Source organism: Triplophysa rosa, linkage group LG2, assembly GCF_024868665.1.
Source record: "Triplophysa rosa linkage group LG2, Trosa_1v2, whole genome shotgun sequence".
NCBI lineage: Eukaryota > Metazoa > Chordata > Actinopteri > Cypriniformes > Nemacheilidae > Triplophysa > Triplophysa rosa.
This window is the reverse complement of record NC_079891.1, coordinates 12,579,230-12,596,513: the sequence shown is the minus strand read 5'-3', so window position 1 is coordinate 12,596,513 and position 17,284 is coordinate 12,579,230. Positions and strand designations below refer to the sequence as shown.

At 38.0% G+C, this 17,284-nt stretch overlaps 1 protein-coding gene across 3 annotated transcripts in view; it reads left to right on the top strand.

Annotated features, from left to right (window-relative positions):
• The window catches only part of rasa1a (RAS p21 protein activator (GTPase activating protein) 1a), a 62,633-nt gene continuing 45,349 nt past the window's right edge, over positions 1-17,284 (top strand). For 2 of the 3 annotated variants that reach the window (XM_057350202.1, XM_057350209.1), the window contains exons 1-5: positions 371-716; positions 3,078-3,148; positions 5,100-5,217; positions 5,324-5,355; positions 12,672-12,724. In XM_057350202.1, coding sequence (XP_057206185.1) covers positions 468-716; positions 3,078-3,148; positions 5,100-5,217; positions 5,324-5,355; positions 12,672-12,724 — 523 coding nt within the window. In that variant the 5' untranslated portion in view covers positions 371-467. Of the gene's footprint in view, positions 85-370; positions 717-3,077; positions 3,149-5,099; positions 5,218-5,323; positions 5,356-12,671; positions 12,725-17,284 lie in introns of those variants that run through there. The other variant, XM_057350220.1, reaches the window with a different exon arrangement.

The window sequence follows — 17,284 nt, the reverse complement described above, 5'->3', positions numbered from 1 at the left end:
AGACGTCTAATACTGAACGCGTTCTTCTTTTATGGCTGGCAGGCTGGCTTGTGTCAAGAGGACATAGCGCCACCTACTGTCCCTGTGTGTTTGTATATCTGATCTTATGTTTTACGTGTCATATTTTACTGTTATATATGGAAAACGTGTGTGCTTCGCTGTTGCGAAAGAGAACAGGTTTAGGTCGCAACCATTTGACATCACAGATTCTGACGCAAAAAATGGCAGCCTCCAAGTTAAATATTTTTTCAAAGTTTATGAATACTGTGACAGTTACACAGTTTTTTTATTTCACAATATAAAGTCAATGCCGTTGTTCATATATTAAACCATACATCGCAGGGATCCTTTTAACATAGAAGGTCAGGAATTTTATATTCTTTGTGTCACATGCCTGCAGAATATTACATTGTGTCTTTACAATAAAGAACCCACATCTAAATAAATGCAACCATTTGCTAAACAGAATGCTTTCTGTTTCTGTTAAATGTATTTTGAATGACTCACAAAGACTTAATCTCTGTAAATGTCAGTCCAATTCATTCAGGCAACACTTCGTTTCTCGTGTGCATGTGTTCAGGATCATTGCGATGTGTGGAGATTACTACATCGGTGGACGGCGCTTCTCATCCCTGTCAGACCTCATTGGCTATTACAGCTATGTGTCTTGCTTGCTGAAAGGTGAAAAACTGTTGTCTCCAGTGGCTCCTCCAGAGGTAATCATAAAAAGTCTTGAGATAGGCCATTGTTTGCTTCTTGTTTTAGTTTTTTTTTTAAATGTGCATGTATTCATCAAATGGATTGGCTCTTAAATGCACTTTAAACTGCTTTGAATAAACAGTGTGAGAGATAAAGCGTAAACCCTCTCCAAAAAAGTATATTAATCTTGTAAAAAGCAGTATTGCTACAGCTTTACATATTCTGTTGTGTCCCAAATGACAAGCTGTACACTATGCACTTTACCATCTAGTGTATGAATTTAAGAAGGGTAGTATCATCCCAAATGGAATACTTAAAATAATAGTTCACCCAAAAATCGTCCCAATTGACTTGACTATAGCGATGTTTATTCCTACAATGGAAAGTCAATGGGGACAATTTTTTGGGTGAACTATTCCTTTAACGGTTTTATACTAACCGGAAATACTATTGGTTCCATAGGATAGGACAAATGAAGTCAAACACAATGCACCACAATAAAAATCAATTTGTACATTGTATTTTGATGTATTTTTTTTCTGTTTTGCCCAAAATTACCTCAGTCACCATCAGATTGAGGAGTACTCATTCTGCAGGAAAACTTGCGTAGCATTTAATAGCACTGCTTCACTTCCGCTACTTAAGCAAAACTCTGACCGCTGAGTGTGTGTCCATTTTTTCCTTTGAATAAGTGCATCATCGGGTACTTAAAGTGCACTTTTTTATGTGGATGTGGATTTTTTTAATGTGAACACACCATTTATACTACGAAATGGCATAGAATAGGGTAAATTCCAGTTACTGCAGTACAAATAACTGTTGAACTGCAAATTGCTAGCTCTGAGCAGTGTTTGTGCAATCAAAGACATGTCTATCCTATTTATTAGTTGTTTTTTTGAAGATTTCTTATTTCTTTTTTTAATAATGTGCAGGACCATCTTTTGCCTTTAAAGCAACACTATAGAACTTTTGCTCACGATTTCCCCATGTGTAAGCACAATTGTCTGTTACCAGTAGGGGTGGGAATCGTTTGGTCCCTCACGATTCAATTCAGAATCTAATTCTTAGGGTCACGATTTGATTTAAAATCTATTCTTGATGTACTAATTAGCATATTTATGATTTAAGATGTCATCGCGTCACGTTTGCGCTCAGAGTCAGACTAGTGTTGGTACTTTGGCTTCTACTCTTAGAACTGTCACATATTGTATTTTAATACAACTGAGTGCCCAGTAAAGCCATTCTCAGTGACCTATTCTGCTGTCAGGCATTAAAATAAGTACATAATAGTGATTAAACGTGACTCATTGGTGCTGTATGTTAAACGACAGTCACTTCCATGCATTGCCACATCATATGACAAAATCGTCATACACATACATTAAAAGAGCGGTTATTTTACCAATATTAGTGTATTAGTCCCGTGCAGAGCACCCAGGCGTCCGTCTGGCTAACAAACTGTGAATATTTACAGAAGTATGTTCATGTTCTTAAGTCTAACAGTGACAGGTTTTGGGAACCGCTATTTTGCACTTACTTGACAAGTCAGCTGCAGAATAGTAAATTGAATGCGCAGTTTCTCCCTGCCACTCACTCACTGCACAGAGCAAATGAAGAGTTGTAGTTTTTTTTAATAGATGGACAATGAGGTAACTTGGAGACGTTCCTGCAGGTAACACAAGACTATATATCTGCAAAAGTGAAACTTAACTCGCGAAACTTAATAAACTGACATTAATGCTATCAAACAGGATAGCAGCCGAAACAACTGCATCACATGACGAAAGACGCGTCATCGTTTTTAAACCCCTCCATTTTCCTCATCCACACTACAATGTGAAAACAACATTTTCAAATGTATTCACTTTCGAGTGCGTTTTCAAAAAGCTGTTTTTGTTGTTAAAAATGCCGTCTCGGTGTGGACGAAAGGCCAAAACGGAGAGGAAAAACATGCGTTTTCAAACGAAAGCGCATTAGTGTGGATCGGGTCAAAACTGATGGAACCGGCGAATGCAGAAACATCTTTTCTTGGAAACTCTTCTGCAGGCAGGGTATGGGCGGGGCTGTGTGTATCGACCCAAACACAGAATTTACAGAGTGTGGTTGCTCAGGTAGCAGCGGGAGTAGAATTCATCTAGTTTAGAGTTGTTCTACCACCACAATTATATTAAGACATTATATTAAGGTCGAAAAACTACAAAGTGTTGCTTTAATACAACTTCAAACCGTGCAATATTTTGAATAGTCCCTTGTGGACTGTTGTACTTGCATCTAATTGTCCCAAAAGAAAGACTTGCTTTCTAGTTGTTTTTCTTCCAAATAGTTTTTCTGTGATTTCTGGTTATTTAAGTTGATGTAAGCTCTTGATGTCTTTGCAGCCAGTAGAGGACAGAAGACGAGTGAGGGCCATACTTCCATACACCAAAGTGCCAGATACTGATGAGATCAGGTACAAACCCAAATACTAGCTCCTTTTAGTTAAATATTATACTCTTGTCTAGCCAGAATGTGTCCTATATGTTTGATTTTATTGTTACCTATATGTATATATGCAGTTTATAGTTTTTAAACATATTCCTATTTTTACTCATACTTTCAGCCTGATTCACAGAGAAAACTATAAGTAAACCATTCCTAGGTAGATCCCCCCAAATTAGTGTAAACATTTGCATTATGCCATTGCAACCAAACTTGCAATTTCGGTTTGGTTGATTTTTTTCGCTTAAGTAGCTGTTATTTCACCCATACCAGTTACAGTTTTTCATCGTAGTTGTTTGGAATGTAAATGCTTTTATTTTTTGCTTCAAATGTGTATATTAGTGCGCTATAAGTAAGGAATAATTGATGGCGGGCCGTTCAATTATTCGAAAGATAATGCACACACCGAGGTCGCGTCGTGGCCGTTACACCTCGGGTGTGCATTAACTTTGGAATAATTGAACGGACCAGAGACAATTATTCCGGTTATACCATGGTTTACCACACCACAGGACACAATGTTTAATTTCAACGTTTGTCATGTTATCACCTTTAAAATGCTCTTGATGGGAGGACTACTTTCTTGCGCATCTCATTTCAAGCGTCTGTTAGAGCGAACGGACTCTGAAGCTTGAGCCGTGTGCGTGTGCGTGTGCGTGTGCGTGTGAGTGTAAGTGAGAGAGCGCGAGCAAGAGAGAGCGCGGGTAGTAATGTGACAGAAAAGCCAGTGATAATAAATTGTTGATTCCTCTTATTGTTTCTACCATCAGCAGTAAAAAAAATCATGCAAACTTTTGAAAGAGTAGGTCTAACAAATTATATTTGTTATGAGTTGTAAGCAGCATTAAGAGGAAAACGAACCAGTAAGCCATCAGGGTTTATTAATGCATTTTGTTTTTCTATTTAGTTATTTTATTCGTTTGATTTCAGTATATGAATTTCTATATTGTTTTTGAAATGCTTTGTTAATTGAAACGAACCTGCACATGTTTCCATTAACAGTACAGTTTGACATTATAAACGCCAGATCAAGAGCAGGGTGCTGTGTGTGGTGATGGCCTGTAGGCTGCACTATAACCTTTCTGTTGTTTAAACTTGCCGTTCAAATCAAAAGTGATATGGAACTGTAATGCAGTCAGCAGACCTGGAACACCTTCATAGGTGGAAAGTTGATGCATACCCATATAACGTTTGTCAACCAATCAGGTTGAAGCATTCAACAGCCCTGTGGTATGAATATAAATATTGTAGCTGCTTAATGGGCTATATGCATGCGTGGCTTCCGCGTTTCATGTTCAGAACACTCTGTAGTTTCCGGTTGGGGAGACTTAAAGCAGAGAGAAATGGAAAAATCAGAAAATAGTTAAATTTAGCAGATGCTGTTCATTGCGGCACACAGCAGTGGTATATATAAGTGCTGTTCTACTGTATTTGAAATGATACTTTCATAAATTAACATTTTGTTATAACATTAGACCCCATTCCTACCCCAAATGTAAGAACCTTGCAAACCACATTTATGGCATTAAGCTGACCATATACTGTACATTTGAAAGGCCAACACATATTACAGCTCACTCAGTGCTTAGCATAAGTTGCTCAATAGATGTCAATTTAGCATCGTCTTGTTTCCTTTTTGTATTTTTCATAGTATTATACACTTTATTTATTGTAAACTATTTGGACTTTTTTCCTGTTACTACGGTTTAAACGTTTAGGGTCTGAACTGAAATGTTTCTCATTCAAGACGTGCGTGCGTGCGACACACCATTAATTTCTCTGATTATAAAATGAAATTTTATTTAAAAATGTTGTCTAGGCTATAGTAATAAAAATTATCTCAAAATTTTGAGTGGTGGCGCATATTTTTTATATATTTTAGTTTTGTGTGAAAATGTATAATTAATTGTGTATGTCTGAAGTTTTCTTAAAGGAGACATGTTTATCGTTCTTAATGAACTGGAAGATGGTTGGATGTGGGTTACTAATGTTCGGACAGAAGAGCAGGGCCTTATAGTAGATGATCTTGTGGAGGAGGTGGTAAGTGTCTCTGTCTAATTTAAGTTTATTTATTCCCGTTAAGAGTTGAGTTGAAGTCTCTCTTGTTTTCTTATGGTTGGATTAATGGCTTTAAATGTATTCTCAGGGACGAGAAGAAGATCCCCACGAGGGAAAAATGTAAGTTCATTTTTAATTGGTAAGCTGTTTTATTTACATTTTTAGCTGCATCTATGGAATAGCAGTAACATAATTAAAAGCTTTATATAAACAAGTAATATAAATGAAAATATAAATATTTAACATATGTAAATCATATACAAGTTGTGTAACAAGTCATGTAAATACTGAATTAATATAAACTCAACACTTTGATAGTAAGTATTACACATTGTCAAAGTTAGTTAATGTTCTCATTGTCTAGATGTGATTTATATGTAAGCCTACGCTTTTTTCTCTCTAAACATTCATTTAGTCTGTTATATTGTATCTTATTCTGTCCAAATTGACTGAAATATATTTTCAATATTGTGACCTGATGTGAGTCTGTTATGTTTTATCTTATTCTGTCCAAATTGACTGAAATATATGTTCAAAATTGTGAACTGATGTGAAGAAATTTCTCCATCTTTAGTTCTCAAATGTATGCCTTCTGGGATTTGTGCTCAGTTAATTTGAGTTATATTGCCATTGCCGAATCAACGCCTGTTAGAATCTGATCAGAGAGCAATTATAATAGGCTTTATGCCGAACATCACGTGCAGAAACAGGAAAATGTCTCTCATGTCTTACTCATGTCTTGAAAGTGCTACCAAAGATGATTGTCATTGTCCATCACATATATAGATTGGATTTTAAGTCAATTATTTTTCTCACTGACATATAGATATTAAGTGCTTGAGCAGTAGTATGTGGGATCATTATTTACGTGCCCCTGTGAGTACCCATATGTGGGATTTGGGAATATACAGGAACAGTAAATGCAGGGTAATGTCACTGCATGAATAAAGCATTATACTGCATCATACTGTTGTTAACTTTCTTTGACTACAGGATGTAACAAGACCTGTTTTCCAGTTTGGTTATGTGATTTTCAACATATACCTTATAAAGAAGGGTTAATCCATTTCTGAGGGAACACATAGACTGCTCTGATTCAGACCTGACTCGCCCTTTCACACCGCATGCATAAGCAGCATGTATGCAGAGTAGGAGCAGCGCATAGGGAGAGCGTTCACAGCGCGTGTACTTTGTCCTTTCACACTGGCTACCATGTACAACAATGCAATTTCACATAACATTATCAATGAGCAAAATATCTTCAAGAACTTCGTCAAAAAGCTTATTTTATGTAGATTGTACAATTTTGATTTGTTTTAACCGCCTGATTCAGGCTCATGCTGAAGTCACTAAAGGGTTAACTCACCATAGGAGAGAGTGACTGACTTGTGATGTGATCATTTTTCTCTCACAAATACTTAATATAAGCATATAACATGATGTCTATGTAGCAGGGCTCTAGACTAACTTTTTGCACTGGTGCGCGTAACTTTTTTTCTTAGGTGCACCAGCACAAAAGTTAGGTGCACCCAAATGTTTGACCGCATCACATTTAACACCGCAGTTTTACCAGTTCACTTTTTTAAAATCGCTGTCCATATAGGCAAAATTGACTTGTAAATGATTAACTAACTATCGGGTCAACATAAAGTTCTTTATTTGAAGCACAATTCTACAAGAAAAACTACAAATTTCACTGAACTTGAAATTTAAACATAAAACATCTCAAGATAAATGGACCAGGGCTTGACATAACCTGTGAGGTTGATGGCTCCGTGTCAGAGCACTGCTTATGATTTTCGGATGGATCAGGCCTTAACTTAACATTATTCACAAAAAAGTTGTCAATCGTTCTTTTCATCGTCTCTCATCATCCGCCGCTACATCCGCTCTGTTTAACTGATGGGCCTATAGGCTCCTCACCTCTCTGTCTGACTGCAGCACACGCATTTTCAAACGTACACACCAGAGATTGCGCTAGACTTTTTATTGTCCGTCATTTTGACTGACAGGCTCGTAAAAAATCCATCATAATCTATTATTACCCGTCACTATGGTGCAAGGTGGCTTTACGTGGTAATTAGTATGTTCGTGACGTCATCACGCTGTACTTGAGTCTATAAAAATACTGTACAAAACCGTTGTAATACGAAAAGTAAGGAAAATGGTGCGGGCACACTTAAAGAATGAGAGCTCTGCCATTAATCACTACACAAGGAGCAAACATTACAGATAACAACTAATAAGCAGTGAAACAAGTTTTACGTTGTTTATCATGTGCATAGTGTTTGGACTTTTGATCATCCCTTGTATGTTTTGCGATCGCGGTCCGGCTCGCATGAGCAGCTGACCGGGGATAACTCCCGGTGCTGCCGACGGGGAGCTCTGTCATCTCACGAAAACATTGTATAAAAAAACTTTGCATGCCATAGTTGGACTGGCGGGAAATGTGCATTGATACTCCTTTATTCTTCATGTTAAGTGGTTTACTTTGATAGGTGTCCCAGCGCGACATCCGACGGGTTTTCCCAGATCGCATCACATATGTCTACATATATACATATATACGTTCCAAATTATTATGCAAATGATATCTTTCTCTGGTTTTCCTAATTTGTCGATGCAAATGACAGTCAGTATAATTTTCAAGTAATCAACAGTTAGGGTACATTTGGAATTTTATTGAACAAACCTCCCACTGACAACAGTATTTATTTAAAAAATGAAAAACTCAAAATGCACTGTTCCAAATTATTATGCACAACAGAGTTTGAAAACATTTCATAGGTTGTAAAAAACTGAAAATGGTCATTTGTTGAATTTGCCGCATTAGGAGGTCATATTTACTGAAATCAAAAGCTATTTCAATCAAAAACATCCTAACAGGGCAAGTTACATGTTAACATAGGACCCCTTCTTTGATATCACCTTCACAATTCTTGCATCCATTGAACTTGTGAGTTTTTGGATAGTTTCTGATTGAATTTCTTTGCAGGATGTCAGAATAGCCTCCCAGAGCTGCTGTTTTGATGCTAACTGCCTCCCACCATCATAGATCTTTCGCTTGAGGATGCTCCAAAGGTTCTCAATAGGGTTGAGGTCAGGGGAGGATGGTGGCCACACCATGAGTTTCTCTCCTTTTATGCCCATAGCAGCCAATGACACAGAGGTATTCTTTGCAGCATGAGATGGTGCATTGTCATGCATGAAGATGATTTTGCTACGGAAGGCATGGTTCTTCTTTTTGTACCATGGAAGAAAGTGCTCAGTCAGAAACTCTACATACCTTGCAGAGTTCATTTTCACACCTTCAGGGACCCTAAAGGGGCCCACCAGCTGTCTCCCCATGATTCCAGCCCAAAACATGACTCCGCCACCTCCTTGCTGACGTCGCAGCCTTGTTGGGACATGGTGGCCATCCACCAACCATCCACTACTCCATCCATCTGGACCATCCAGGGTTGCACGGCACTCATCAGTAAACAAGACTGTTTGAAAATTAGTCTTCATGTATGTGTGGGCCCACTGCAACCGTTTCTGCTTGTGAGCATTGGTTAGGGGTGGCCGAATAGTAGGTTTATGCACAACTGCAAGCATCTGGAGGATCCTACACCTTGAGGTTTTCGGGACTCCCGAGGCACCAGCAGCTTCAAATACCTGTTTGCTGCTTTGCAATGGCATTTTTGCAGCTGCTCTCTTAATCCGATGAATTTGTCTGGAAGAAACCTTCCTCATTCTGCCTTTATCTGCACGAACCCTTCTGTGCTCTGAATCAGCCACAAATCTCTTCACAGTACGATGATCTCGCTTAAGTTTTCGTGAAATATCTAATGTTTTCATACCTTGTCCAAGACATTGCACTATTTGACGCTTTTCGGCAGCAGACAGATCCTTTTTCTTTCCCATATTGCTTGAAACCTGTGGCCTGCTTAATAATGTGGAACGTCCTTCTTAAGTAGTTTTCCTTTAATTGGGCTCACCTGGCAAACTACTTATCACAGGTGTCTGAGATTGATTTCAGTGATCCAAAGAGCACTGAGACACAATACCATCCATAAGTTTAATTGAACAATATAAAATTAAATGTTTACGACACTTAAATCCAATTTGCATAATAATTTGGAACGCAGTGTAGTCTGTAACAATGACGGGTGAAAACACGCTCGTCCCTTCGTGAGCATGTCACGCTCTAATGAAGGGAAACGGGGAGTTACAAATTGCTCTCATTGTAATCTGTCAAAATGACGGACGAACGGCCTTCAGATTTTTCTGTCACTGGTAAAAAAAATATGTCAATGACAGAGAATTTTCGGTTAACGCGACCTCTGGTACACACACGTACAGGAATATCTGGACCACGGTCAATCAGAGTGTGGGTCCGCCCATCACTATCTCTGATTGGTTTAGACCACGATATGGGCCTAATGTGTGTCTGTTGTTGAATCACAGGGAGACTTTTAAGGCGTCTTTACACAGGCGAGTTAAGGCGTCTCTGTGGCGGATTAAATTTCTGTGTAAAGACGCAATGCCGCATGAAAGCCGATCTAAAATATGCCGCCTCTGACCCTCCTCAGAGCCTAGTATCAAAGGCGACTCTGATGCGGCTCAGGTTTAGTGTAAATGAAGGCGCATTAAAGCCGCTCTAAACTACGTCATTGTCATGTCAGCAGAAAGTGAGAGAGTGGAGATGAAGCCAAAAACACACAGCCACATTTGTTTTAGGCTAATAATAACAACACAGGTTTTTTGCAGGATGTAAATTTTGAGACCGTTTTCAGCCATTAAAATAGTTTAGATTAGTTTTTAATGGCAAATTACATTTATTCGTTTCTTTTTAAAGTTAATTTAGAAAAATGTTTGGAGTATGATTGTTTGTGACTCAGGCCAGGCATGCAGATTTTTTATTTGAACTCATGCAGATTTTTTATTTGAACTCATGACATTGTTTAAATTCCTCCTTAAGCTCCTCTCCTTCGTGGAAAAAAACTTCCGGTACGTGTGACACGATCACATGCAGACATGTTTTACTGTGCGTCTCAAACTACTTCAAATATTAGGTTTGTCGGACATTATGCAGTGTCGCAGAGTTATTTGAAAAGCTCTCGTGTTACTTAAGCAGATGGATCTCCGCAACACACGCATGAAGTCGAACACTTAATAAATCACAAACTTAACATTGTGTTGTGATGAGAGAGTGTGTGCTTTTCTTACCGTTTACCTCAAAACAGGCGCATCATAATAATGTAAGTGTGCTTCGGTCCAGATCGTAAAGTGAGGACAGTAGCGCTTGTGCACAGATGCCCGGCCCTAGGAGCGTAAATTATTTGGGTCTTGTCGGGCTAGGATTGAAATGCAGGATTTTGTCTTTATATTTCCAGACGCATCTCATTGAGGACAATATTTCATACACGAAAACGATCTGGTAACATTTGTTGTAACATCGGAACTGTTCATTTACCTGGTCGACAGTGACTTTGTGGCTCTTTAAAACAACTTTTGGCGTCTTTCAATATGCGGTGATGTGCCCGAGAGTGTTTGTTAGCTAGGGAAATCATTTAAAATGTTGCATTTATAGCCTATTATTTGCTTTTATCCTAAAGTATGCGATTAATATGATAATATGATCACGATTAATCACACATAACAATAATATTTTAAAATATACTTTTACATTTGAATAATTTCACATTTAATCTTCAAATTGATGTAGAAACAACATATTTCTTTAACAGCGTCATTTTATGAATGAAAGAAAACATTTTGATATTAGTACTGTAACTGATGTCTCTATTAAATTGATTATTTTAACATTAATTATAGCCATTCAACAATATAATTGAGAGCTATCATGAAATATACAGAAATTGAAGGAAGTTCTCAAACACTTTACAGTCTTTAATGCTAAATTATCAATTAAATGCAGAAGAATTCTCATTAAAGCTACAAAATCACATTGATTTTTTCTTTTATTTTGTTCTTTGATTAACAATAGTGAGAGGAGTCACAGCAGCACGTTTAAGAACGTGGCCCCTTTAAGAGCTGTCTCAGTACGCAGATCTGACCGTCACCGCACTCCCATTTTCACAACTCTTTGCATTCATTTAAGATTTTATTTTACACTTTGAAGTCTTGCTTAAGAAAATGCTAGAAAAAACGGGCTTTCTGACATAATCTTGTATGGTTTTATCCATTCAAGCACGAAAGAGAACTTAACACGGATGCGCTGTCTGACAGAGATTCACCGACGCAGCCTTCAGCCCATGACTGTTTACACCAGACTGGACCTCGCGTTGCGTTTTGCCGCGTCCCACAGTTTAGAAGCTGTCTATCTTCATTGAACGCGTCCAAGCAACTGTTTAAAATTGCGCTTAAGTGGTTTAAAAGCCTGTACACGAATAAGAGCGTGATTACATAATGTAACGCTAGACAAAAAATGTCAAAACAAATGGATGCTGCGTTAATTGCGTTAAATATTTTTCATGCGTTCATTTGAAAAAATTAATCGCATGCGTTAAAGCGTTAACGTTGACAGCCCTAATATATATGTATTGAGTTTATATTGTTTAATTTAAGATATTATTTCATCAGCATATTGTTAGAACTGTGCTTTTGTGGTTATGTTAAGCATTATTTCGCATTATTTTAATTCCTGTGTAAATGCATTTATGCCGCTTTAGAGCTGCATTAACGCTCTGTGTAAATACTCATTTTCATGGTTTTAAGCCGCTTCAGATTCGGTTTCTGTGCCGCCTTTGCTGTGTAAAGACGACATTAGTCGCAGATACTTTTTTTCTCCCTCGAACGGCTGGTGGCACCGGTACGACCTCATATATTTTTTAGTCGCACCATTGAGAAATACGGTCGCACTCTAGAGCCCTGTGTAGTTTTATCTGTTTTTTCAGAAGGTTTTTTCAGACAGCGTAATGCGATCGTTTTCCGTTACGTTTTCGTTTTTCATATGCAATATAAGCATAACATTTAAGATATACTTGTATTATAATTTATTTAAATGTGCTGTTGTGGTTTTGGCCAAAAAACCCTCCTGGAAAATGTGTTTTTGAAAGTTATGGCAACTGTTAAAAACACATAAGACACAACTTACATGCTTTAAAGGTAAAACTGTTACTTTTTCCTGTCAATCCATGTGGATTTTCTCCGTATAGAATGCATTAATTGAGCGTGAGCAGCGCAGCAAAAATAGACTCTGCTCCGAAATGATCCCTGCACTGCTGCTTACGCACCGCTTCTGCTCCGCGAGCACGTGCTGCATACGCGTGCTGTATGAATGCTGTCATCTGTTAACCAAAAAAATGCGCTGCTTAAGCGTGCGGTGTGAAGCGGGCGTCATAGGGCCTGGGCTTCTGCCCCATCTGCTGTACTCATATAGTCTCATTTCCTATTTTCCACTGTATTTCCTCTTCTGTCCGTCTTTCTAGCTGGTACCACGGGAAGATCAACAAACAAGAGGCGTACAACCTACTAATGACAGGTACATGATTGTGACATTCACTGCTGGCTATTACATGTTTTTTCAGTCAGCAGAAAACCCTGTTGATATTCTCTGGTCAGATGATATTACACTGCTGTGCAACAACAAAACAAAGGTCATGCAGGAATGCATCATCCTGTCATCATTTAAGAAATAGCTCACCCAAAAATGAAAATGCTGAAAATAAAAAAAATCATACGTGCTGCCACATAAGCATGAGAAAATAATAACAAAATTCTTTATTGGTAAATTATATCTTAAAGTCCCAGTACAACGCCTTGGAACGCGCAGCATTATTTGATGTGTTGACATAATTCAAATGAAAAGACAACATCGAGTGGTCCTGCCCCCTTTTAAAATAACAATAGCGTTTCATTTATGGCACAGTCAGTCGGCAAAGCTGCATTTAACAGCGTGATAGCCACAGTGGTATAAAAGTCTGTTGAAAAGAATAGGATACCAGTGATGTGTCATTTAAAGCATGTTATTTACATTAGGGATGTGTACGAATGTTCGTATTTTTCATAAGAATAAAAAACTGCTTCACCACAGGGTTAAGTTATGCTACAGAAAACCTTATTAGAATTGTCTTGTCTTATTTAGCGCTTCTTCACTTCATCTGTCATGACTTTATAATATACAGAAAATATAAAAAATCATTTGTATGTGTGCCTAAATCTTTGTTCACTCAGATCACAAGCTTTTTCAAATATTTTAAAGGTCCCCTAATCTGGCCAAGCGTGTGAGGGAAATGTAACGCCTCTTACCATATTTGGAAGATCAGGTTCCAAAGCAATTGTACTGACAGGTATGCCCACCTTACTTGCGTATACATTTGGGCGGTCTTAGTCAAATCATACCACGAACTGACGTAGATTTGTGGGGGTGTGGTTACATGAGGCGTTTCAGGCAGGTCTGGGTGAGCATTCGCTTTTAGATAGACACTTTAATTCTACACTTTAACTTTTCCAATTTTACGTGTCTAATACATGCGTGGGCAACTTATAACACACCAAAGACACAGAAAAACACGTATTTGCGCCATATGACCCCTTTAATGTTTACACTGTCAACCCTTATCTCCCATCTAGAGCACTATACGTCAATCGCCATGTAGGACATAATAAATATGTGAACAAGTGGCTGATATGAGGCGCTGCTTCAGCAGCTCTGCTAGTGAAGGGGGCAGGACTCTAAGGATTCTAAAGCGATTCTAAATTCTAAAAAGATTCTAAATTTGATTGGACAAGAACTTTGACAAGAGGCTGAAGTGTAGCGTGATGTCTATGGAGCCAGAGATATGACAAAACAATCTGAATTTCGTAAATCTGAATTATTGACAAGTGTTTTTTAACAAAACTGAATATTATATGGGAGTTAAAATAGTTTTGAATTAGATTTTGATTTCGAATTTGAATTTTTTTTACTTGAATATTGAACATTTGAAATTTAACACAATTGATTTTTTTTAAGGCAGAGTTTTATAGGCATGCATTTTCAAACAACATATTTTTTGCTCTGAATTCTTAGATTGCAAATATCCAGTTTTTTTTTTTTAATACAGCCTCACGTTTTCAAGATGAAGAAGAAATTCGGAACATCAAATTCAATTTTCTAAAATTCAAAACGCAGAAATTCAGATCGTACAGAAAGTAGGTCAGAGGTCGTCCACAGGGAAGAGTAGAAGATCTCGGAAAAGTCAAACGGAGCGCTTTGGCCACAATGGCCAGTTATTTGTTCTTATTATCCAATCAAACTCCAAACATGCTGTTTTGGAGAGTGGAACTTCTTACATTGCAATAAAAAGGATTTACATTTTTCAAATTGCGACCACGCCCACAAGACTACACGGGTTGATCGTTTGTTGTTGCTGCAGCATAGCCAAGCTCATACCGCTGCAATCTTAGGCAGCTGCCCGGGATGTGTGCGCTCACTGCCTGCGTTTTTGCCTGCTGTGCCTCCACTGTTTGCGCTCACTCCCAGCGTTTGCTGTTGGTGCTTTTACCCACAGTGTGCTTAGTGCACGCTCGCTGCTAGCTGCCCCACTATGCGCGCTGGCTTCGAGCGTTTGTGGGTGCATATACATTTAATATATTAGACATGTATACAATTTTTATAAAGAACGTTTGTGGGTCCTGCAAAGTCAATGACGTACGTGGCACGCTGCAATAAAAGTTATGTATAACATTTAATGCTACAATAGAGAGAAAATGAATAAACTATGTAAGCTACAGACTGCATTTAGACTGAAATAAAAACTTTAATAAAAAATAGTGTGTAATAGTACTGTTGTCTATTCTTTGGCTAAAGGAATTTTTTTGTCAGTGCAGCCAGCATGCCAGTCGTAAACATTAATCATGTTTAATCAAATCTTATTTTCACTATATTATGAATGGAATTTGATCATAATGGCTGACAATGCCAGATATGTGTTCACAGCTAAAGACTGAACACAGACAAACAATGAGATAGAGAAATGAGGAGAAAAATATAAAAGCTATTGTTGTGTTATTTCTATGTACATTTTTTAAATGACAAAGACTGCAGTTTTAAAGTACTTTTATTCATTTATTTATATGAAGTACAAGTAGCAATGAGGTACAATTAAAACAAAAAGATTTTCATTTAGCAAACGAACACACCTCCATCTTAAGCTAAATATAGCCTACTTTGTCAACGCAAAATAAAAAAGCTATCAGTTTATGCGTTTTAGTGAATACAGTCTAAATGAAATAAAAATAAACACATGTTCTATCTACTATACAGTAGCCTGCAAAACGAACGCAGCAAAATGCACCTGGATATTAAGGTATGGCGTTTTCAGTCATATATTACTCAACATATTATTTATAGTGAACTATATCCACAACAAACTTACATTATATCCTGAGGAATAAATGCTCTCTTGTTATCATTATCAAAATGTTTAATCTGCATGAAACAGAAAGTGCATAACCATACAAAAACACGAACATCATGGTTGCTTTACTGACAAAACGGGAATATAACATAGATCGATAGATTTGTTGGTTCAGCAGAACGTCCAGTCGTTGAATGTGTGGTGTAGTGGTCTGGCGCAGCAGTTAGGTGTGTGCTCCTTTCTGACTGACAAAGACTGGAATCGGCTCTGGTCATAAGAAAAAATCTTTACGTGTGTTGTGTCCAGATTGTTTCAGCTGGTCGTTAAATGTGTCCTGGATCAAAGTTATAGCATTTCAATACACTATTTTTTTATTACAAAAGTTATTATTTCAGTCTGTAGCTTACATAGTTTATTCATTTTCTCTCTATTGTAGCATTAAATGTTATACATAACTTTTATTGCAGCGTGCCACGTACGTCATTAAGCGGGTTTCCATCACTCTGGTTTTATTCGCATTTTGAAGTTTCGCATCAGAAACGAGTGATGGAAACGACAAATTTCGAATTAAAAACCCTTAATTCGCAAAAAGTTTTTACGCTCGCTTGAGGTGGTTTTTCAGTTTTGCGAAAAAGGGTTAATGCGAATAATGGGAGATGGAAACGCATTTGCCGAATAAATTCCTCCAAAAAGCCACGTAACTGCACTATGAGACGGTGTAACCTGACTAACCAGAGAGCTGATCTTGTTACACAGCATGAGAAATGTTGTTACGGTCATTCTTAAATGCCTGAGCAAAGTCGTCAAAGTATTCTGTAATTGCCTCTTAGAACTGTCACGACTGTGTTTCCCAAACAGCAGACATCCACAAAAGCACCGCATTTATTGTGTTTCGTAATCGTCTGCTTGCGCAAGTATTATTCTATATGAAAATCATTATATTCAGTGGCTTCTCTTACTTTTCTTACTGATATTTAGTGGCAGTTTATTAGGAAGTGACGGTTGACTATTTGGATGGAAACGGTGTTTATTCGAAAATGTTTTATGCGATATTCCAATTTTGCGCATAAGCTAAATTCGCAACTTTGGATGGAAACCCGGCTATTGACTTTGCAGGACCCACAAACGTTCTTTATAAAAATTGTATACATGTCTAATATATTAAATGTATATGCACCCACAAACGCTGGAAGCCAGCGCGCATAGTGGGGCAGCTAGCAGCGAGCGTGCACTAAGCACACAGTGGGTAAAAGCACCAACAGCAAACGCTGGGAGTGAGCGCAAACAGTGGAGGCACAGCAGGCAAAAACGCAGGCAGTGAGCGCACACATCCCGGGCAGCTGCCTAAGATTGCAGCGGTATGAGCTTGGCTATGCTGCAGCAACAACAAACGATCAACCCGTGTAGTCTTGTGGGCGTGGTCGCAATTTGAAAAATGTAAATCCTTTTTATTGCAATGTAAGAAGTTCCACTCTCCAAAACAGCATGTTTGGAGTTTGATTGGATAATAAGAACAAATAACTGGCCATTGTGGCCAAAGCGCTCCGTTTGACTTTTCCGAGATCTTCTACTCTTCCCTGTGGACGACCTCTGACCTACTTTCTGTAGATCTGAATTTCTGCATTTTGAATTTTAGAAAATTGAATTTGATGTTCCGAATTTCTTCTTCATCTTGAAAACGTGAGGCTGTATTAAAAAAA